General features: G+C 40.8%; 1 protein-coding gene across 6 annotated transcripts in view; it reads left to right on the top strand.

Annotated features, from left to right (window-relative positions):
- The first annotated feature begins 3,557 nt into the window (after positions 1–3,557).
- LOC102506640 (zinc finger protein 350) overlaps positions 3,558–24,810 on the top strand; it is a 45,941-nt gene continuing 24,688 nt past the window's right edge. The window contains exons 1-7 of one of the 6 annotated variants that reach the window (XM_032487772.1): positions 3,558–4,985; positions 5,311–5,360; positions 5,869–6,060; positions 7,209–7,398; positions 10,723–10,849; positions 11,921–12,016; positions 17,290–21,170. In XM_032487772.1, coding sequence (XP_032343663.1) covers positions 7,384–7,398; positions 10,723–10,849; positions 11,921–12,016; positions 17,290–18,626 — 1,575 coding nt within the window. In that variant the 5' untranslated portion in view covers positions 3,558–4,985; positions 5,311–5,360; positions 5,869–6,060; positions 7,209–7,383 and the 3' untranslated portion in view covers positions 18,627–21,170. Of the gene's footprint in view, positions 4,986–5,310; positions 5,361–5,868; positions 6,061–7,208; positions 7,399–10,722; positions 10,850–11,920; positions 12,017–17,289; positions 21,171–24,810 lie in introns of those variants that run through there. The other 5 variants (XM_032487777.1, XM_032487773.1, XM_032487774.1 and 2 more) reach the window with 5 other exon arrangements.

Genomic DNA, 24,810 nt, shown 5'->3' with positions numbered 1-24,810 from the left:
TTTACTCAAACTTTAATGTTTAAAAAAATTGCAAACCAGTAAGATGAAAAATCAGTTCCTCAGTTGCACCAGCTGCATTTCAGGTGCTCAGCAGACACGTGTGACTGGTGGCTGTCGAGCTGCACAGCACAGACAAGGAGCAAAATGGTGACACAATGGAAAAACTCTCTAGCATCATTTCCATTGTTCCAAAAAGTTATGTTGGTGAGTGCTGGTTTCCATGGCTTTTTATTTCTCAGCACCAAAGCCCTTACCGTACATAGATTTGGAAACTGAAAGAATAAATGAATGGGCTAATCAAAAAGTATTCTGTCACTGAAGGGAATGACGGTTCTGAAGAACAAAACTGACACCCCAGACTGGGATCAGAGAGACATAACTGACTTTAAAGGGACAAAGCAGAAAAGGAAAATGATTCCTGGAATAAACAGAACAAAAGGTGAAGTAAGAGCCGTCGTCTTTAAGAGCGGTGTCGGGCGTAGGGAATGGGGGGAAGGTGAGGTCTTTTTGGAATGTCTTGGAGACGGAGCCTTAGATTTGTCCTCAGGCGTATCACCTGTGAAGAATTGCCATTTACAGATCCCGGCTTGGTGGGGAGGATATAGCTCAGTGGTAGAGCGCATGCTCAGCATGCATGGGGTCCTGGGTTCAATCCCCAGTACCTCCATTAAAAAAAAAAAAAAAAAAAAGGATCTCGGCTTATCTGCTTATCTGGGACCTGCTGAACTGAGACAGGTGACTTCTATCCCCCTCATTCTTTCCCGCTGTCCTGAGAGTCGGGTCTTTGCTTACTCCTTTATGCAGAATTCTTTCCCATGATCCCATAAAAACAGAAGATACCAGTTACAAACACTGAGTCCTGCTCATAGGAAAAGAAATGGAAATGTGCCACGCTGTGGTCGACTCAGAAGTCAGTTGAAATCCTGGGTTTGGGTAGTTTACTCCAGAAATATTTTAAAAGCACCATCACTGTGCAAGTCACTGTTTTACCCCTCAGGAAACATCAGTGAACCAAACAGGCAAGGGAACAGCCTTCATGGTGGACCGTCCAATCTAGTGAAGGAGAGAGGCGGTAAATGGATTTTAAAATGTCAGGAAATGATAAATCCTACGAGGTGAAATAAAGTCTAGTAATAGATAGTAATTTATAGTAATCTGTAGGTCACAGTGAGGGAGACTTCCCCTTCCCCAGGGAAAGGCTTTTCTGGATATAATCTGAGCCAAGATTTAAGTACTGAGCGGAATCACCCGTCATATTTGTAGCCAGAGAACATTCCAGGACTGTTTCTGACAACTGTCTCTGACGAGCTTCCTGCCTCGGATTCTCCGAGAAACTTAATGCCAATTCCTGAATCTCACCCCACATCTCCTAAACCAGAACCTCTGGGGCTGGAGCCCAAGAGCTTGCATTTTCAAGAAGGGCCTGATGCACACCTCATTTTGAACGTATTTGTCCTAAATCCTGGATTACTGTCCCTGTCACCACTGTCACGTTATAATGGGATGGGTTCAGGGCAGAGAGTCTCCAGCAAAGAATGTCATGAGCGGTCCGGCGACCAGACCCTCTGCTCCCCTCCACTTCCTGGCCTGTGAACCTCCACTTCCTGGCCGAGGCAGGGCCAGGCCAGCTCACTGCTGAACTGATCAGTCAGGGCCCCTGTATCTTCCCATCTTCTGGGTCTTCATCCTTCATTCTCTGCAATGATCACTTCTTCAGTGAAGCTTGCCCTCACTCGGCCAGGTGCCCCAATTTCTAGCCCTCCGCAGAACTGTGTCCTCTCCTTACCAGCACTTTATAGACATGGGCAGTTGTACGTTTCCTGGATTTAGATGTGTATTCCCCATCAGGATTGGACTGAAATTGAGTAGGTCATATTGTCACGTGGTTCAAAACTTAAACTATGTAAAAAAGGTGCATTTATGAGACTCACTTTTACCCTCTCGGTTTTCCCTTGATCTTCTGCCTCCTACAGGTAAGTTTGTTTATTGTGAATCCTTTCAGTGGTTTTTTGTTTTCTTGGTTTTTTTTGGCAGTGCAAGCAAGTAGATGTTATTTTTTTGTCCCTTTTCTTTTCAAAAAGCAGCACAGTATGTACATTCTCTTGCACTCCTGCTGTATTTAATTATTACTGAGGAGAACGGCACCTTGCATGGAACTGAGGAAGGGAAGACTATCCTGTAAGCCAAATTCAGTTACTCATTTAATAGTCCGTTGTGGGAGCCTCTGTTCAGTTTTTGTTCTGAGCACTAGGGGATACAAAAATATTACAGAGTTTCTGTCTGAGGATCTCACAGTCCTTTTTGGAGGACAGTCAAGTCAGTATACTATGATGGTCTAGAAAGAGAAATGATCTTCAATCACCCCTTGTATAGAGATGTTTTCTCTATTCTCTGTTGCTGATTTCTGTACTTCTTGTCCTTAGCAACACAACATGGTTGCAGTTTTACATTTGATAATTGTATTACTGTAATTGAGATTGACCTGGAAAGGGGTCCCCTCCTGCTATCTGAAGAAGTGACATCTAAGATGACTCAGGAAAGGACAACCAGAGTAACTAATACTCTTTCACTACTTCCCGTGTGCCTGGCACTTCCAGGAAGGAAAGCATTTGCAAATTCCTGGTAGCATGAGACCACAAGGCATTGGGAACAGGCAGAATAATGTAGGAACTAAGTATAAGGCAAGGAGTAATGGACGATGATAATGGAGAATCTGGTATTTGCTTGTATACAGCCTTAGAAGCATTTTCTTGAGATCTTCCTTTAGTCTGTAATCCATAAATTAATTCAGGGTTTCATGGAGGGTATGGTAATAAAGATGGTTGTGGTATGGGAAAAAAAGGTGGTTAGAAAGCTGCGTACTTGTAAGGACCAGGGAGGTGGCAAATTCAGTAGTAATTCAGATAAATGGACTAAAGCAATGATGGAGAGTACAGGGAGTGATTCAGGAATTATTATTTTATAAAAGTTTTTATTTATTTACTTTTTTTCCCTTAAATGGAGGCGCTGAGGATTGAACCAAGGACCTTGTGCACTCCAAGCACGTGCTCTACCACTAAGCTATACCTCCCAGCCCCTGGGAATTATTTCTGAGACAGCATTACTAGGAATTGGTGGCCAGTGTGATGATGACATATAGGTTATGTTTTGGCTTCATCCTACATCAGCCTACAATCCAGGTAATTCTCACATCTCCATTCTTGATTTATTGTGTAATAGTGATTGCTGGATGAGAAACAGAATAAGGAAAAAGTCAGTCTGGAAGGATTCCCATTTTATTTTTAAATTTATGTTTATTTAAAAAAATTTTTGGGGGGGGAGGTAATTAGGTTTATTTATATATTTTTAGAGGAGGTACTGGGGATTGAACCCAGGACCTCATGCATATTAAGCACATGCTCTGCCACTTGAGCTATACCCTTTTCCCTACTTTATTTTTAATGGAGGTAATGGGGATTGAACCCAGGACCTCGGGCATGCTAAGCATGCACTCTACCACTGAGCTCTACTCTCCCACTCTCCCCTCAAGGATTCCTATTAGAGTTGCTAGTTTGAGGAGGCAGTATGTCTTGATGTTCTGTTAATAAACTCTTTTAGAATTTAGTGGGTACTTGGAGAAGATTCCAACTCCAAGCCCAAACCCCAAATATAATCAAAACTGTCAGTTGCACTTAATCCATTGAAAATTCTAAAGTGAATATGTTTATTAAATTTTGCCGTATGAGGATGATGTTATAAATACTGTTCTGGACATCAGTAATATTTCATCCTATCAATTAGTCATTTAAAAAAATACTGGTAATTCTATAATTGGCTTTTTAATGGCTATAGACTCACCTTGAAGGGATGAATTAATTTACTGAACTATTCACCTGCTGATTGTACATTCAGATTATTACTAGTTTAAAATTTTTTTTACCAAAACTTTTTTAAAAAGTTAAAAAAAAACTTTCTGTGGTTAATATAAAAAGAATTTTTAACAAAGATTCTTAGCATTGGAATTTCTAGATCAACGAGAATGAAAAATTTTATTGTATAGATAATTCCAAATTACCCTCTAAAAAGGATGTACAGATTATCTCCTTAACTACCCCTCCACCTGCATAACATAATGGCTAATATTTCTTAAGTGTGTTTATTTGGGAATGATGCCCCAAAATGTAATAGCATACCTCATCATTTAATGGCTCTCAAATGCCCTTCGTTTTTTTAGGAAATGTTTGTATATATTTGAAGCCTTACCCCTCTCCCTTCCCTAGGAGCGGTAACCACACCCCCAGGCCCCTGAGGGCAGCGATGTTCCGTCAGCCCGCCCCTTCAACAGGTCCCTGACCAACCTCATCCAGACCGGCCTTCCTCATTCCCATCCCCGCTCGACGTCATTCCCTACTTTCACCAGGGCTCGAAGTCGTGTTTCGCCCACGGTTTGACCGCCGCCTCTCTAACACTTCTCGGCTCCTACAAACGTCCGAAGGCTCCTTAGTAGCATTATTAGCTCTTGGTCTCAGTGCCGTACGGGACTGCACTTCCTGCAAGATGGCCGCTCCCATGCCGCTCCACCCGTGTGACTCATGGGCGCCGCCATCTCTCCGTCTTGTACGAAAGGATCCAGCCTCGCCGCCACAGCCTTAGATAGGCTTCAGATTTTGAAGAGTTATTCAGTACAGTGCTTCCGACCGACAACGGGGAGGGAAAGGCAGGGAAGTGTCCCAAAGTGGCTTCAATTCTCTGAGCTCTGAGCCGCAGCCTCCATGGTGACCACTTCCGGCCCATCGCCGGGGTGGGCGTGGCCACGTTGCGTCATAGAGCTGGGCTAGAGGCCAGAACTCCAACACCCCCAAAACCCGCTGAGGTCCGGCCAGGTCAGAAGCGTCCCTAGCGACAGCCAGAGAGGGGACTAGGGCGCGAGAGTACGACTGGGGATCATTCTGGAAGAGAGTTCAGTCTTTGGTAGCTGCCAGGAGCCTTGAGAACCTCAGCATCAGGTGGGTCCGCGTCTTCACGTGGGTCCGTGGGTCCGGACTGAGGGGCCTGTGAGTCCAGTTAAAGGCCTTCTGGGGCTTTCTTTAGGTCCAGTCGCTGGGTACTCTTGGCTATAGTAATGGGCCCTTGGCAGTCGGTGTTTTTAAGTGTCTGAAGAGATAAATAACCGAAGGTCATGTTGGTGAGGGTTTGTGTTGGGGAGGGTGTGTATCCGCGTGGGTGTTTTGAAACCCAGCCCCCCTAAAACCAAGTTCCCCTGCCGAGTTCATGATTAACCTCTATATTCAAAACTTACTCTTTTTCATATCCTTCTTCTGTTGGCCGCAGAATTGAGGAGCATCAAAGAAAAGGGGATATTGAAACTGACCGGGTCCCGGGTAGGGAAGCCCGGCTTGTGTCCCCTGTTTCTGGTTTGTAGAAAAAGGCTTTGGTCTCCTAGGTCTTCCCTGTATTCCAAAGAGCAGACTAGTTAGGGAAGTGAGGGAGTGCAGAAACACAGGGAAAGCTGTTAGGAAACAATAGTTCACGGAATCCTAGTTCGCGGGATTACACAACTGATGCATATCTTTGAGTTGTTATAAGATGCCAGTTGTGGGCAGGATGCTTACTACTTGCTGACCACAGCAGGTAGACCTCAGACTGGCTGCAGCCAGAAGGTTGATGATTAAGACTTCTGAAACACCTCCCTGTTACTTCACCACCAACCAGTTGGAAGAAAGCCATGGCCCTTGCTGCCCTCACCACAAATGTTGCCTTAAAAGACCCTTCCCTGCATTCATGTCGCATTCATGTCCTCCTCCCCATGAACAGTCCTTAGTTTTACAGCTACAGTTTTATAGCCTTTAATAGTCCTATAAATAGTTTTATATCCTTTCTTTTGTCCAGATCTCTAGTCCTGGTGCTGAGAGTAACGTGATGCTAGTTGGAGACCGAGGGAGAATGAATGTACCCAGAGGTCAAAGAAGAGTTGCTGTAGGGGTCTGTGGCTTTGGGGGTTTAGAAAAGCTACTGGAAAATAAGAAGTTTGTGGCTAGAAGGAAATCCATGGTAACTCCACTGAATTAACGACCTTATAATGTGAGTCTTTCTGACTCCTTGTCTCTCTTTGATTTGCTGCTTTGGAATGAGTGTTGGGACATACTCCTTTTCCATTTCTCTGTGGAATAAGAGTGCTTGTGTGTGTGTGTGTGTGCGTGCGTGTGTGTGTGTGTGCGCATGCATGCATTGAGTGTTCTGAGAGCTGTTTCAGAAGTCCAACAAATGGACTATGTCTATATGTTACCTTCTGATGTGAATTTATGGGTAGTAAACTTTTTAGGAAATCCTACATGGAACTAAACTTTAGAGATTGTTTGATTAAGAAAGCACAGTAGTTAAGGTCATGAGCTTTGGAGAGAAAAAGACCTGGGTTTTAATTCCAGCACTGCCTCTTAGAACGTATGCAATTCTGGACAAAGGACTATCTCTAGGTTTTAAGCCTTGACTCTCTTCATGTATACATGGATCTAGTGATTTGATACTTCTAGACTGGCGGTGAGGGTGAAATTTTTAAAAAGCTTATGATTTGCCTAGCACGTTAATCTTTAATGTTTGCATTGCCTTTGAAGTCTAGATGTTTTGGTTTCCTAAACAAAAGAAAACTTTTAAGCATTGGGATTTTATGTTAGAGGGCAAGTGGACACCTATATTAGTTTTCTGTTGGTTCTGTAAGTTTACATAAGAATTAGTGGCTTAAACAGCACAAGTCTATTACCTTACAGTTCCATAGGTTAGAATTTCAACAAGAATCTTATGGGCTAAAATCAAGATCTCAGTAGGAGTGTGTCTTTCCTGGAGGCTCTAGGGGGAGAATCTGTTTGTCTTTTCCACCTTCTAAAGGCTGCCCACGCTATTTGGCTCCTGGTTCCCTTTCCCCTCATTTCCAAAGCCAACAATGGTCTGTGGAGTTCTTGTCAAATCATCTCTCTCTGGTCTCTTCTGCTTTCTTCCACGTATAAGGACCCTTGTGATTGTGTTGGGCCCACCGAAACAATCCAGGAAATCTGTTTTTAGGTCATCTTATTAGCAACCTCAGTTCCCCTTTGCTATGTGATATAACATAGTCACAGGTTCCGCAGATTAGAATGTGGATATCTTCGTGGGAACTATGGTTCCGCACCTATAGCAACACTGACAAGGTGTGAGGCCCAAGGGAATGTACCACTAACAGTAACTTTGCTTTTAAGTCCTTAGAATCAAGTGAAGTAAGGAGAAGGAAGTTCCAGGACCAGGAGAGCATCACTTGTGGGGATATCATTAACTTGAGATGTGAGATCTACGACCAGAATTTGAATGACAGTCTAGAAGTATATAGAAACCAAGAGATCCCCATTCCTGGCCATCTTCTAAGAGCAGAAGAAAATGACCAAGGTCCAGGTGAGTTTTAATGTTTCTTTATTCCCCCCACTTTTTTTCTTCTTCTTGTATTTGTAGAGGCTTATAAAAATGGATTTGATTCACTGGTAAAATTACATATTGATAAGAGCCTGAATCTGAAGAAAAAGAAACACTAACTTTAATGTCAATGTCAAGGCAAACCTGGAATGGTGGAACTGTAGGTCAGAGAATCTGCTCAGAACTTTTCTTGACTCCTTTTTTTCCATTTCTAGAGTTGGAATTGGGTCTGTTTGATATTTTCCATGTTACTCCATATGTTCATTCTTTCCTCTACCTTCTTAAATATATGAATGTATAATATGTGTTTCAACATCCTTGTCTACTAATTCTACTATATATGTCATTTTTGGTTTTGTTTCCATTGATGATCCTTTGTCTTTGTATGAGTCTATTTTCTCTTTGCATATCTGGTAATTTGGATGGGCTGCCTGGCACTGTAAATTTTTTATTGTTGAGTGATGGATTTTTATTCCTTTAAATATTTTTGAGTTTTATTCTGGGATACAACATAACTTACTATACTTATGCTTTTCAGTGGGAGGGAGGCTGTGGGTACTATTGACATCTTGAGCTTCACAGTTAGTCCTGTTATGGGACTGTCATTTGCTTTACAAGATATATAGCACCCTCGGTCCCCGACCATTAAATACCATAGGGCCCTAGTCAGTTTGATAATGTGAAACATCCTCAGAAACTTTCATACCCCCTTTGATATGTTACCTAAAATTGGAACAAGACAAAGATGTCCACCAACACCACATTATTTAGAAATACTAGTCAAGAAAAGAGGTAAAAGAGAAATAAATTTGGAAAAGAGGATTTAAAACTTTCCTTACTTACAGATAATTTGGCTGCATAAATGGAAAAAGCTGAGAATCACCACAAGCTTATTAGAAACAATAGGAGAAATCCATATATCATATTAAGATATACTAATAAGTGTAACATCCTTGGTTGGAAGTTATTTCACTCAGCACTTTGAAAGTACTATTCCATTCTTTTTTTGGGGAGAGGTAGTTAGGTTTCTTTATGTATTTGTTTTTAACATTTTTTATTGATTTATAATCATTTTACAATGTTGTGTCAAATTCCAGTGTTCAGCACAATTTTTCAGTTATACATGAGCATATATATATTCATTGTCACATTTTTTTCTCTGTGAGCTACCATAACATTTTGTGTATATTTCCCTGTGCTATACAGTATAATCTTGTTTATCTATTCTACAGTTTTGAAATCCCAGTCTATCCCTTCCCACCCCCTGCCCCCTTGGCAACCAGAAGTTTGTATTCTATGTCTATGAGTCTATTTCTGTTTTGTATTTATGCTTTGTTTGTTTGTTGTTTTTTTTTAGATTCCACATATGAGCAATCTCATATGGTATTTTTCTTTCTCTTTCTGGCTTACTTCACTTAGAATGACATTCTCCAGGAGCATCCATGTTGCTGCAAATGGCGTTATGTTGTCGGTTCTTATGGCTGAATAGTATTCCATTGTATAAATATACCACTACTTCTTTATCCAGTCATCTGTTGATGGACATTTAGGCTGTTTTCATGTCTTGGCTATTGTAAATAGTGCTGCTATGAACATGGGGTGCAGGTGTCATTTTGAAGTAAGGTTGCTTCTGGATATATGCCCAGGAGCGGGATTCCTGGATCATACGGCCCACACAAAAACTACTAGAGCTGATCGAAGAATTCAGCAAGGTAGCAGGTTACAAGATTAATGTCCAAAAATCAGTTGCATTTCTTTACACTAACAATGAATCAACAGAAAAAGAAAGTAAAGAAACAATCCCCTTTAAAATAGCACCCAAAGTAATAAAATACCTAGAAATAAATCTAACCAAGGAGGTGAAAGAATTATACACAGAAAACTATAAACCATTGATGAAGGAAATTAAAGATGACTTTAAAAAATGGGAAGGTATCCCATGCTCTTGGATTGGAAGAGTCAATATTGATAAAATGATCACACTGCCCAAGGCAATCTACAGATTTAATGCAATCCCTTCTTCATGTATTTTTAATTGATTTTTTATTTTATTTTATTTTTTAGTGGAGGTACTGGGGATTGAACCCAGGACCTTGTGCATGCTAAGCACGCACTCTGCCACTGAGCTATACCCTCCCCCTACTATTCCATTCTTTTTCTGACTCTGTCATTGCTTAGTGGCGTTAAATCGTATTTGTTATTCTTTTGTTAGGTATATGTGTTCTCCTCCTGGAGAGTTTGGAATTTTCCCTTTGAGTTTGGTGATTTGCAGTTTTACTTCTGTGTGTCTAGGAATGGATCTGTTTTCCCTGATCTTACTTGGAATTGTTGGGTTCCCTCACCCCAAGGTTTGGGGTCATTTACCAGTTCTAAAATATTCTCCACCCTTACATCTTTGGTTATTACCTTCCGTCAAATTTCCTGTTCTTCCCTCACGCTCAGAATCGGTGTAAATTCAACATTCTCACTCGTCCCTTCATCTCTCTCAGCCTCGCTGTTGTGTTTTCCATTGTTGTCTTTCATACTTCAGATCTGCTGTCTAGTTCCCTCTTGGTTATATCTAATTTGTAGTCAGGAGATAGGTTGAATTTCTCATTTCAGTGATTGTATTTCTTGTTTCGAGAATTCGTCTGTTTCAAGTTAGCTCATTCATCTTTAATAGTCTCTATTTTGCCTTTCTACATATTAAACAGAGTTTATACCCAGGGTCTTACATTTCCAGCATCTTCAGGTTTTTCATGTTTAATTCTAGAACTTACTGTTTCTATTTAACTCACGCAAAGTGAAGGCTCCTTGAAGGCAAGAACACGAGTGTTCATTTTGATGCCATCCACATGTAGTTCAGGGCATGCACGTACACACACAGACGGCAGATCTTGTCAAGGTTAACAAGAGGCTCTAATGACCACATTCCAGAAAACCTTCTGAATTAGTGAGTGAATGGATGGCTGAAATAAAGCAGCAGGATGTCTGTAGAAGAATTCCCATTCTTCCCCAGTATATGATGTAAACTGCATATATAGATACAGTCTATAGCGTAGAAATGATTAGAATAAATTTCTGTACATCTCTTCCAAATCATTAAATAATCACAGATTATGGGAGGGAGAGTATAATTCAGTGGTAGTGTGCGTGCTTAGCGTGCACAAGGTCCTGGGTTCAATCCCCAGTACCCCCATTAAAATAAATAGATAAACAAACCCAATTACCTACCCCCTAAAAAACAAATCAGAAAAAAACTACTGAAAAAAGAATTATTAAAGAAAATAAGAATCACTTACATTAAAGAAGAATTTGTTACTACAGGGATCATTATTATTTGAAGATGTGGCCGTGGACTTCACGTGGGAGGAGTGGCAGCTCCTGGCCCCTGACCAGAAGGCCCTGTACCGGGACGTGATGCTAGAGAACTACAGCCACCTGGTGTCCGTGGGTGAGGACCGCCCCCCTGTGCCGCGTCAGCAGTCTTCCTCAGTTGTGGAATGCTTTGGAGGGTATCTGAAGTGTTGAATAATGTAACAGAAAGTCGGACCTTTTTGGTGAAGGGCCAGATAGTAAACATTGCAGGCCATGTGAGCTACCTTCTGTCTCTGTAACGCTTTTTTTTTTTTTTTGATATTTCTCTATATCTTTATTCATTCTTCATAATTTTAATTTTAATGTTTGGTGTTTAACTGCACTGCTTTAATATAACTTGTACAATTTTAAGCTGAATTATCTAGGTTTTTCTCTGCAAATATAATGGTCTAATAATAATGAATATTTGTGTCTACATTTATTGTGTTGAACTTTCTCTTTAGGTTAAAGAGATGTGGTAGCTTCTGAGTCTAAAAGTTAAGTGTGGCTTTGAAAGAGGAAGTGAATTTGTTACTAATACATCTAGGGAATTGTACTGATTGGATATTAGAAGATTTGATGTTAACTCTAAATCATAATAGTGTTATCTTGTAATAATAGTATTAATTTTTTTGTTTATTTAAAAAATCTTATAACTTTTTAAATGAAGTATAGTTAATTTACAGTGTATTAGTTTCAGACGTATAGCAAAGTGATGCAGTTACACACACACAGATATATATATTCTTTTCCAGATCCTTTTCCATTATAGGCTATTACAAGATACTGAGTATAGTTCCCTGTGCTATACAGTAGGTCCCTGTTGTTTATCTGTTTTATACATGGTAGTGTGTATCTGTTAACCCCAAACTCCTAACGTATCCCTCCCCTCCTTTTTTTAAATAACACTTTTAAAATGTAAAAATGTAATGTCTTAGTTACAGCCACAGACCATAGTTTGCTGACTCCTACAGAAGACTTGGATTTTATAAGTGGTAGTCTCAGTTTCCTCTTGGGCCTCAGACAGAAGGGTATGCTTCCCCTACTCCTAGGGGAAAGATCTTCTCCAAGGTGCTGTTGCACAATCTGTAAAAGGTATCATTTCACAATGTTTAGATCGCATGTCCAAAGGTGTTTTCATAAATATCCTGTTATTTTTCATGAACAGGGTTGCAAAGTTCCAAACCAGCTGAAATCTTCAAATTGAAGCAAGGAGACCAGCCATGGTTAGAAGAGGAAAACACCCCTGGTCAGAACTCACCAGGTGAGTGAATGAGAAACATTCAGGTAGAAAAGAGTGGAAGTAAATTCATAGACTTGTGAAGGCCTCACGCATTTTAAGTAGCGTTGAGGTGGCTCATCTTCTTGCTTCTAAACTTTTGACAATATCTAAACAGAGCCTCTGAGTATCACCCTCCTGTGTTACCATGCGTTGCTTACACATTTAGAGGAAAGTACTTCTGTGTTCGCACCTCTGGATGTTATACTGATTAAATCATCTCAGATCTTGATTTGATTTGCTTAGATTTTTTTCTTTCTGAGGATTCTCAAGTTTTTCCCTTCCTCACTGACTGCCATGGTACCACTGCTTGTTCCTTCCTCTTCCCTTGCTTTGGAAATTTCAGTCTTCCATGCCCCTCTGCAAAGAGAGAACTTCAGGTTCACCATTGTCTTCTGAGTAGTGAACCTCAGGTAGTATTGATTTCCCTTCCTAACGTTCAACCCATCCTTGGATGCTGTGTTCCCATGGCAACTCTGTCTTTTAATGTGCATCTGTCTATCTCCTCATTCTGGATGGGCAAATAGGAGATAAAGCAAATGTAACAAAATGTTAACTCTAGAATCAAAGAGGTGGGTATATGACTGTTCACTGTATAAGTCCTTCAATTTGCATGTTTGAAAATTTTTATAATGGTAAGTGAAGAACTGTAAGTATTGTAATTTTCATAATAAATTATACCTCCCAAATACACTGAAATCAAGGAGTTCACTCCAATAAAAAAACAAAACCAAAAACTTCACTGTCGTAGGTTCTGCCTGAAGTCAAACCATAACCTCACGCCTGCTTTGCTGACTCCACATTGATTTGCTGGAGCACGTATTTCTCTTGATTCCTCTTAGTTGTTGCTCTCGGTTTAATTTCCCTGGTCTAAAACGTTCTGGTTATAACCCTGCTACCAACTATGTAATGTTTAAATCCCTCTGCGATCAAGGCTCACATAGAATTTTCTCTCCATTCCCTAAATTCCAAGTCAGCTTCATTTAAACCAGTCTCTGCAGTGCTTTACATACATATGATTGTTTCATTGATTCATTCCCTCAACAAGTATTTTTAGTGCCTCATATGTGCTGCTGTATAGTGTGCTTTATCTCAGGTGGTTACAGCAGAGAATGGAAGAGTTGACGTTCTTATTCTGATAGAGCTTGCGTTCTAACTGGGGGAGGTACACAATAAATATGGTAACTTTTCTGATGGTAATTAGAACCATGAAGAACAACACGGGGGAAATGAGTGTCAAGCAGTGGGAAGGCTGATGTGTCATACACAAGGGACAGGGAATGCCTCTCTGCTCTGCTAAGGTGGTGAGTGGGGTGAGGCATGAGCCCCGGGTGGGTCTGGGGAAAGCGTCCCAACAGTGGCCGCCCTGAGGCCTGTGTACGCGGCACGTTTGAGGACTGTGGGTCCAGCAGAGTGACCCGGAGCAGAAGTGATAGGACCTGAGGTGAGAAAGGGGCCCACTCCAGGCAGGGCATTGCAGGCCATTTTAAGGGCTTAGGATTTTTCTTCCCACAGTGATGGAGTTATTGAATGGTTTGGGGCAGAAGAGTGACATGGTGTGGCTTATGTTTTTAAAAGATTGTTTAACCTTAGACTGAAGGATAAATGTAAGTGGACATTTGTTTTTGTCATTTCTGTGTTTAATGGAGGTACCGGGGATTGAACCCAGGACCCTGTGCATGCTGAGCATGGGTTCTACCACTGGGCTATGTCCTCCTGCTAAGAAGGGCCCTTTAGGAAGATTTAACGTGGTGGCAGCATGCTGAGTTAATAAGAGACTAGATTGAGAAGCAGGAGGGCCACCAAAAGACATTTTGCCTTCTGACCTGCCTCTGTCAGAATTTGCTTCAAGTTCATACCTCTAGCTGCTCATTTCCCTGGTCGTGAGCCACTGTCTGTTCCCTCTGGAAGGACCTTCCTTGTTCTCTGTGCATTTCCACTCATAAAGCCCCAAAAGTTGGAATGCATAAAGACTTGAGTGTGGGCCATCATTTTTCTGTTTTTTATTTTAATTCTTTGTAAGAGACCTTATCTAGTCTTTTCTGTTTAGGTAGTATTTCGATACAGACACACCTCATTTTCTGTGCTTTGCTCTATTGTACTTTGCAGAGAGTGTGTGTTTTTTTGTTTTTGTTTTTGTTTTTTGTTTTTTGTTTTTTTACAAATTGAAGGTTTGTGGCAACCCTGTGTCAAGCAAGTCTATCAGTACCATTTGCTGATTTCGTGTCTCTGTGTTGTCACATTTGGTAGTTCTTGCAATATTTCTAACTTTTCCTGATATTATTATATTTGTTATGTTGATTTGTAATGCGTGATCTTTGATGTTACTTCAGCACCTCGCTGAAGGCTCAGATGATGGTTAGCATTTTTTAGTGAGAAAGTATTTTTAATTAAGGCACGTACACTGTTTTAGACATAATGCTATTGCACACTTAATAGGCCGTGGTATAGTGTAAATATAAATCTTATGTGCACACAGGAAACAAAAAAATTTGCATGACTAGCCATATTGTGATGTTTGGTTTATTGTGGTGGTCTGGACCCGAACCTGGGATATCTTTGAGTTAAGCCTGTGCAGGTAACCCCCAAGTTTGTCCCCTAGCCAAAATTGTCTCTAGATTCCTGTCTCCAATTGAGTTCTTCATGTCTGCACTTAGATATCCAATAGCTGTCTCAAAATGTTTATGTCAAAATACACACTCAAATTTTCCACATTCAAAATTTGTCATGTGAAAAGATGCTCAATATCGCTAATTGTCAGAGAAATGCAAATAAAACTACAGTGAGGTGCCACCTCACACCTGTCAGAATGGCCATCATTAAAAACTCCACAAACAGTAAATGCTGGAGAGGGTGTGGAGAAAAGGGAACTCTCCTATACTGTTGGTAGGAATGTTAACTGGTGCAGCCACTATGAGGGACAGTACAGAGGTTCCTTAAAAAGCTAAAAATAGAGTTACCTTATGATCCAGCCATCGCACTCCTAGACATATATCCAGAGAAAACTTTAACTTGAAAAATACACTCACCCCAGTGTTCATAGCAGCACTGTTTTACACTAGCCAAGACCTGGAAGCAACCTAAGTGTCCATTGACAGATGAATGGGTAAAGAAGCTGTCCATTATGTATTTATTATATATATATATAATGGAATACTACTCAGCCATAAGAAAGAATGAAATAATGCCATTTGCAGCAACATGGATGGATTTGGAGATCCTCATATAAAGTGAAGTAAGCCAGAAGGAGAAAAGAAAAATACTGTATGATATCACTTATATGTGGAATCTAAGAAAATGACATAAATGGACTTATTTTCAAAACAGAAACAGAATCAAGACGTAGCAAAAGAACTTGTGATTACTGGGGAGAAGGGGTGGGGGAGGGGTAAATTGGAAGTTTGGGATTTGCAGATACTAGCTACTATGTATAAAATAGGTAAACAAGAAGGTCCTACTGCATAGCATGGGAAACTATACTCAATACCTTGTAATAGTCCATCATGAAAAATAATATGAAAAGGAATATAGGTATGCGTAACTGAATCACTATGCTGTACATCAGAAATTAACACAACATGGTGAAGTGCCTGTACTTCAATTAAAAAAGAGATGATACAAATGAACTTATTTACAAAGCCGAAATAGACTCACAGACATAGAAAACAAACTATGGTTACCAAGGGGGAAAGGGGGAGAGGGATAAATTATGAGTTTGGGATTAACATACACATTACTATATATAAAATAAATAAACAACAAGGACCTTACTGTACAGTGCAGGGAACTATATTCAGTATTTAGTAATGGACGTATAACGGAAAAAAATCTGAGAAAGAGGGTGTATTTTATATATATATATATATATAGTCATCACTTTGCTGAACACCTGAAACTAACGCAACATTTTAAGTCAACTATACTTCAATAAAAAACCAACCACCCCCCACCCCCAGTCTGTCTCCCTAATGTTCCTCAACAACATAGCTGGTACTACTAGTCATTTAAGCCAAAGACCAGGAAGAACCCTCGATTCCTCCCTCTTACGTGTAGCCCACATTGAATTCAGCATTGACTGTTGTCATTTCCTTCTCCTAGATGTGCCTTGAGTCCAACCACTTCTCCACATCTGCACTGTTGTTGCTCCAGACCAAGCCACCGTCATCTCTTGCCTGGATCACTTCATTAACTGCCTGTTTCCTCCCTTCTCCACTCCTTCCTGTCCCATCACTATCCACGTGACAGGCAGGAATCTTTTGGAAACGTAAATCAGAACTGACACTCGACCTTCCCAGAACTTCCAGTGGCTTGCCACCAGTCTTAGCATCAAATTCAGATTCTCCCTACCAGATCTACCTGATAGGACTTCAGTCTACCTTTTGAATGTCAACTCTTCCTTCTCTATATATAGTTATTCCACTATTCTATTTCTTTTTTTAAAAAAAGTTATTGAAGTAGATTAGAGCCAGTTACAATCTGTCAGTTCCTGATGTACAGCATAATGTCCCAGTCATGCATATATATATACATAAATTTGTTTTCATATTTCCACTATTCTGTTTCTTGATCTAGCCACGAATCTTTTCTGTCTCAGGGCCCTTGCACTGCTGTTCTATCTGAATGAAAACTTATAATTCTTTATATGAGGTTGCTAAATCTTTATTCTTGGTGTCTTGGCTGACCTTTTCTTTCTCACAGGTGATTACCTGTTTAAAATTGAACAGCTCCCATTGTTCCTCACATCTGTGAACCACTTTTCAGGCTGCAGTGTCTTATTCCTCTGCTTCCATTTTGTTCTCTTTTGCCCAGTGAGATGCAGAAAATGTGTTTTTCTTTTATTTGTATTCAAATGCTATTACAGTGCATGATATATAATAGACATTTGATAAATATTGGTGGAATGAATGGATATATTCCATCATGCTAGATCAAATGTCTCCCTGACTTACTTTATCTTGTGATAATGAGACACATTTCTACTTCATCCTCTTTGTCTGTTTTGCAAGGATCTCTTTGGAGAGTGGCAAAAATTTTCCTAATTGGAAACTATCTACCTTTGTGTATCAGCTTTTTTTTTTTGGATGTTAATTGCTTTATTTATTTCATTGTGTTTACCTTCACATTCAAGAAGTAAATTTACACTGAATGATTTCTTTCATATGGTAGTAGAATTGTCACAAAGAGCCAGCCCAAACCATGGCATTTTAGAAGGAGTTTATTACATAACCTGATTGTGAGAGAATTAATTTTCTTTCTAGAAGTTGGAGAAGTTGGTGATCATATGCAGTGGTACTTGGAAATCCAAAACAAGCTTAAAAATGTGGAAAGAGGCCATGAACATAGTTCATCGGGAAATATTTTTCATCTGCACAGAAATCTTGTTACATTAAGGCAAAGCCATGATAACATACTGAACTCTAGTTTAGATTTAATTAACCAGAATAAAAACTGTGTTGTGAAGAAATCTGGTAAGATTAATAGACATGAGAAATCATTTCTTCATACTAAGCATGAAAAAAGTAACACTGGGATTAAACGCAGTAAGTATGGAAACAGGACCAGCACAAATCCAGAACTCATGATCCATCAAACAGAAAAAGGAAAGAAACATCATGAATGTGTTGAATGTGGGAAATCCTTCATCAAAAAGTCTCAACTCACCGTACATCAGAGAACTCATACGGGAGAAAAGCCGTATAAATGCCTTAAGTGTGGTAAAGCCTTCTGTCGGAAAGCAGAGCTCAACATACATGTGCAAGTTGAAAGAGGAATTAAACCCCACGGATGCAGTGAGTGTGGGAAAGCTTTCTTCAGGAAGTCTCAGCTCCTCGTTCATCAGAAAACCCACACAGGAGAGAAACCCTATGCATGCAGCGAGTGTGGGAAAGGCTTCATCCAGAAGGGAAATTTCCTCATACATCAGCGGACTCACACTGGAGAGAAGCCCTACAGGTGCAGTGACTGTGGGAAGGCCTTCAGTCATAAGCCATGTCTCGTCGCACACCAGGTGTTTCACACCGGAAATCCTCCCTATGTGTGTGGTGAATGTGGAAAAGCCTACTTTCAGAAGTCAAGTCTCATTAGACATCAGAGAGGCCACACAGAAGAGAAACTCTATAAATGTGGTGACTGTGGGAAAGGTTACTCCACGAAGGCAATCCTCAGTAGACATCAGAGAATCCATACGGGAGAGAAACCGCATGGATGCAGCAACTGTGGGAAAGCCTTCTTCCACAAGTCCTCCCTCACGAAACATAAGAAAACTCATGTGAAAGAGAAAGGCGTAGACTCAGTCAAGGTGGAAGGTGATCCCTTTGGGAATCAGAGCCCACGTACCACAGAATCCACACAGGAGAAAAAGTCTGTTAAAACAGTGACAGTGGACGTGCCTTCCACGGCAGTCCCGATGTCAGTAAACATCAGTGGGTTCCTAGCCCAAGGGAACGTGGTCCTGGTGGGACAGCCTGTGGACAGATGTGCACCCTCAGGAGATAACAGAGGATTTGCCCAGGAGAGAAACCTAATGAACGCAGTAAATGTTGTAGTGCCTTCGGTTACCAGTTACATCTTATTTTATGTCCCAGGAAACATGTAGGGAAGATTTGATACATTCAATGTGGAAAAGCCTTTTGATCAAAGTTTCAGCTCTTTATGTGGTTGAAAACTTTCACAGAGAGGATGCCAATGAATGTAATGGTAATGGAAAGATAGACTTCATTAAGTATCAGTGGCTCTTAGTAGGTTGAATTGTAGTAAGCTTGGCTTAAAAGTCATCAATAAATTCACATCAGAAAGAGGTTTTAGGAAGGTTGTTGTGTCGGGTCCTTAAGACCAGCCTCACTTCTGATTATTCTCTAAAAGCACTCATTAAACTCATAAAAGCTGCTCTACCTATGGTTACAGTTGATCATAGTGAAAAGCTACAAATAAAAAGTAGCAAATGCAAAAGGAGCATAAGGCAGAATTTAGGAGACACCAGGTCCATACTTTCCGTTGTCCTCTCAGTGGAGTTGTATGGACCGTGCTTAGTTCTTCCAGCAATAACATGACAACACTCAGGGGTTATTGGCAACCAGGGAAACTCACCTCAGCTTTAGCGGCCAGGGTTTTTACTGGGGGTGAGTTATGTCGGCATGGAGAGACCACGTGACTGATCTTAACCTCTCAAATGTCAGCCCCCTAAAGGTCAGAATGACACAGCGTGGTCCAGAGCCCCAGGCAGACAGGAAGGGGTGTTCGACCAAAATCGTATTGCTAGCATACACATACAGATTGGCCCAAACCCCAGGTATACCCAGACAGTCTGGTCAGGCAGGATGAGAACCTTTAAGGGCTCAGAGGGTCCTTTCCAGGTGCCAGTGAAGTTTCCTTCCTTTCTGTGGAATGTGCAGGGTCCAAACACCCCAAACCTGCCAGGTCAGCCCTTCGCTGCGTGGCAGTGCATAGGACAAGGGTTTCCGTAACGTTGTTCCCCATCATGTGTCAGAAATAAATGTGGATATGCTCAGTATGTAGACCCTTTAGCAAAACCTCAGGGATCTTACAAAGGAGATAAGCCCATGACTGCAATAGAAATTTGGACACTTGTCCTAAGTCTACCCTCATTTTTCATCAGATTAACACCGTTGACGTGTATTTTGAGATCATATGCCTTGAGCTCTTCCTCAGTGCTGTGTGGAACACCCCATAACTCAACGAAGGTGGTTTCTGGACCATATTGCATTGTTATGTCTGCATCTTCCAGCACCTTTGCTGAATTCTTTTAAAGGCTAGTTGCTAGGCCAGTCCACCCACAAGGGGGGAGTTGGGACTCTTTGAGGGCCTTGTGAGAGTCAGAATGACAGAATAATGATTTTCAAGAAAAAAAGACATCCTTTGCCGAGAGTTGCCATGATTTCCTGCTTAGAAGGTGCTTGAAGGGAACCTGGTGTGTGGCCTCTCGTGCCCAGCCTGGCCTGCAGAGCCAGCCTTTTGCCGTGGCACAAGTATCCCAGTATAATCTAGTTCCCCAGTCGTCTCACTGGGGAGCTGGCCGCGAGTGTCAGCAGGTGGGAGTGTGGCCGTGGAGTCCCGCGGAGGGATGGAGGGGAGGGGTGAGCCCCCGAGGGACCCTGCGGATTGGAAGGAAGGCAGGTGGGCGTGCTTCACCAGGGCGCCATTGGGTCGGTTCAGGAAATCCAGTCAACCGCTTCACGTGAAGCCGCTCCCAGTCAGGCAGGAGGCTCCCTGCTGCCCTGTCATTTGCCTTTTTGACTTGTGTGATTCAGGCCGGTCGCTTACCCCCTCTGACGCTTGTTTTCGTAGGCTCTCTCAGCACGGTGAGCAGGCTTGTTCCAATACAGGAGTGTCACCGGAAGGAACGTGGGAAAGTGTATCCCCCGACTTCCACTGCCCCTCTTTGGGCTTCTGAGGCTGGTGTTTCCCGATCTTGTCGCCGGGAGCCCCACCTCTGCCAAAGGCCCCGCCCATAAAAATGGGGAGGCCTGCCCTCAACACTGACCCCCCTCGGTCACAGGGACATTCCTCCTACCTCATCTCTCTTGGTCCAGCCCTCTCCGCTCGCCCTACAGAGACTGTGCCATTTCCTCTCCACATCTCCATCCTCTGTCCCGCTAACCCAGCAAGGGCTTCTGTGCGCACGGTGCAGAAAGCGGGCGTTTGCAGCAGAGTAATGGCTGTTTGCAGGGCGCCAAGCAGAGGAGTGAGAGACAAGTCTCAGATCCACTTCATCTTGGTCTTTGAGTTAGGGATGTTTTAAGAGGCGGGAAAAAAAGAGGCTGGGATTAATCACCGTTTTGTGACGTTTGTTAATCGTGGTTTCAGGAGTCAGGACGTCTCCGGTTTAAGATCTTTCTGGCCGGGTGGTTATGGCTTGGGGCCTGAAAGCTCATCTTGCCCTGGAGAAACAACCTGAGTCTGTGTGTTAATGATGCTGTTTACAGCAGCAATTCTGTTACATTAAGGATGTTATCGACAACAGCTGTCAGTCATCAGACTGGTGTTTAGCTGGCACAGGACTGAGGTCACAGGGCACAAGAAAGGGGATAAAGTTTTGGATAGAGCGATTCATTATAAACTCAGGGTGGGAAGAGATAGACTGGGATTTCAAAATTGTAGAATAGATAAACAAGATTATACTGTATAGCACAGGGAAATACATACAAGATCTTATGGTAGTTCACAGAGAAAGGAATGTGACAGTGAATATATGTATGTTCATGTATAATTGAAAAATTGTGCTCTACACTGGAATTTGACACAACATTGTAAAATGATTATAAATCAATAAAAAATGTTAAAAAATACATGCTTCAAAAAATAAAGTTACCAAATTATAAAGAATAAAAAATATATATATAAACTCAGTAAGAGAACTCGGTTTTAGGGGGACTTGGTTTCAACCCCCACTCCTGTTTAAACTTGCCCCATGTCTTTGAGGGAACAGGTGACGACTGCTCTGGCTACTTTCTGCCTCAGTCTGGGGACTGGAAATGTTGCCTACTGAGCTGGACATATTCCCGAGTTCCAGGTCTTGGACCAGAGTCTTACATGAGTAAAATCTTAGTCCCCTGGTCCATTGTTTTGGTGCAGGAGACCCAATTAGAAGTAGGAGGTGGAGTGACAACCTAAACTTTAGTAAACCTTGGGAAAGAGTTCTTATTCCTGAGGAATTCAAGAGAATAAGCCTGAAAATCAGTCAGAACCTGGTACTTCTGGGGAGATTTATTGTAGCCAGGTAGCCAGTTGCCTAATTTTATCTAAGCAGGTTTTAACTTCAGGTGTGATATATATAGATGCATATATAGATATGTAGATATATATCAGGAGCTTCTGGCTACTACACATAAAATTTGATCTAAAGCAGTTTTATTGTCTAGTACTATTCTAGCTAAAGAATCGAGTGCCTCACGCCTGTCAGGATGGCTGTTATCAAAAGTCTACAAATAACACACGTTGGAGAGGATGTGGAGAAGTGGGAACCCTTGTACGCTGTTGGTGGGGATGTAAACTGGTGCAGCCACTATAGAAAACTATGGAGAGTCTTCAGAATCTAAAAATAGAACTACCATGTGAGCCAGCACTTCCACTCCTGAGTATATATCTGGAAAAAATGAAAACACTAATTTGAAAAGATACATTCATCCCAATGTTCACAGCAGCACTATTTACAATAGACGAGACATGGATCAACCCAAGTGCCATCAACAGACAAGTGGAGAAAGATGTGGAATATATATACAATGGAATATTACTCAGCCATAAAATGGATGGAATTCTGCCATTTGCAGCAATGTGAATGGGCCTAGAGATTATTATGCTTAGTAAATTAAGACAGAGAAAGACAAATACTGTATATTACTTATATGTGGAATCTAAAAAATAAATGAATGCAAATGCAAAACAGAAACAGGTTCAGACTCGCAGGAAAACAAACTCATGGTTACCAAAGAAGAGGGAAGGGGGAGGGATAAATTAGGGATGTGGGATTAAGAGATAAACTGTATAAAATAGATAAGCAACAAGGATATATTGTACACCACAGGGGATTATAGCCATGATTTTGTAATAAATTTTTAAGAAGTATAATCTGTAAAAGTACTGAATCACTATGCTGTATACTTGAAACTAATACAATATAGTAAACCAACTATACTTCAATTTTTAAAATAAAAAATAAGTGAAAAATGGTGCTTTGAGGTTTTAACTTAGATTTCTTTAATTACCAGCACAAATTTAAATGTTTTTACTGAATGTTTATGTTTCAACTTACTGCTTTCTCTTTAAAAAAATTACCTTCAATGAGTTGCCTAATGTGCTGAGACTCTATCTGTAAAGTGCAGATAATATCACATACAGCACGCTGTTGCTGTGCAAGCAACGACAGGCATACCTCATTGTATTTGCAGAAATTACTTGGTTTTTTTTTTTTTTCCACAAATGAAGGTTTGTGGCAACCTTGTGTTGAACGAGTCTATTGGCACCATTTTCCCATTAGCATTTGCTCACTTGGTGTCCATCACATTTTGGTAATTCTGGCAATATTTCAAACCCTCCACCAGCAGAAAGATTACAACTTGCTGAAAGCTCAGATGATGGTTATGTTTTTTAAGCAATAACTTATTTTTAATTAAAAATAAAAATAGACATGTCTGTATTAACCCAACAAGCTTAAACTAACTTTAATACCAGATACTAATTTACTATTGAACATTTCCCAGATCATGTGAACCAGAAATTCATTTGGGTTGATTTGTTTTATATTTCTGAGAATTTATAAAAGTGTTTAACTTCCTTTAAGCCAATTAAATAGAGCCCATTTATAAATTAACTTTGGTAAGACTATCAAAGGGTAAAGACATATAATTCACATGTTACATACATACATCCAGACAGAGATTCTCATAGCTTCATTTTAAAACTTAGTTGTGAATCAGGTATTAAAATATAAAACTCACTAGTTTATAACTAACAATTGGAATAAATTAAAATGAAAAGGCCTCTCCCCCCTCCCCCCAGTCTCAAGAATTAGAGTTGGTCTAGATAAGGTATGAGTTCCTGAGAGCCCTGGTAGAGCATTTACATCTCCAGGCACAGGGAAAGAAAAGCAAGGTCTAGAAGGACTTGTTCCCGTGGGGTCAGAATTCTAAAGAAAATGTTTTATCAAGTTGGCAAAACCAGTTTCGGATTGTCAAATGAGCCTTGTTGTGGGCATTTTTCTTCAGAGTCTCAAGAATATTGTGGCCAAGCAGTGTTACCAAAAAAACAAAAAAAAACTTTTTCCCTTTAGTCAGAGAACCAGAACTAAAGGTAGTCCAGTTTTGTAGGATGCATCTGAAAGGGGTGTTTTTAGGAGCCTGAACTTTCCCCCCATGTTCACCAACTAAAATAGTGCATCTTCTCTAACACAAATATACACTCACATCACACAAGACAAAAGTCAAATCAATTCCAAGAGCAACCTTAGGCTCTTATTAAATCCAATCCTTTCTCCAATACCCAGCAATGGGCCTTGGAGGGCACCAGTATTGCCAAATGGAAACCCAGCTGTGTGCCCGAGGTGCCGAAAGCCAAACTCTTAACAGCAGGTGTTTGCAGCAAAGTAATTGTTTATTTGTAGGGTACCAAGCAAGGGAGTGGGAGGCAAGTCACAGATCCACTTCATCTTGGTGTTTGAGTTAGGGATGTTTTAAGAGTGAAGAACAAAGAAACTGAGATTAATCATCATTTTGTAACATTTCTTAATTGTAGTTTTAGGAGTCAGACTGTGTTTTTAACATTCTCTGGTTAGATGGTCTATGGCTCAAGGGTCTGTGAGTTCATCGTGCCCTGGAGAAACAACTTGAGTTTATTTGTTAATAATATCTACAACAGCAATTTTATTACTGTTTACCTTTTTAAGGATGTTACCTTTATTACCTTTAATAACGATGTTGTCCACAACAGCAACCTCAGTCATCTGACTCTGATTAGTGCTCAGTTAGCCCAGGATTTAGGTCAGAGAGGTATTGAAAAAAATAATCAATAAACTAATAAGAATAGAAAAGAGTTTTATTTAAGCCACACCGAGGACTAGCCTGTAAGCCCACTTTCCAGATTACTCTTGAGAAACGGCTTCGGAGAAACAGGATTTTCAGCACAGTTTTATATCTTGTCAGAACAAAGAACATTAAACCAATCAGGATTACATTTATTCAAGGTTTAAAAAAACAAACAGCACATATCCAGTGAGTCAGCATGGCCTTGGCACCTGGGAAAAGAGTCATATCATCGAAGGAGGA

The sequence above is a fragment of the Camelus ferus genome, chromosome 9 (genome assembly GCF_009834535.1).
Source record: "Camelus ferus isolate YT-003-E chromosome 9, BCGSAC_Cfer_1.0, whole genome shotgun sequence".
NCBI classification, from domain to species: Eukaryota; Metazoa; Chordata; class Mammalia; order Artiodactyla; family Camelidae; genus Camelus; species Camelus ferus.
The sequence above is the reverse complement of the archived record's forward strand: the minus strand, read 5'-3'. Positions and strand labels throughout refer to the sequence as shown.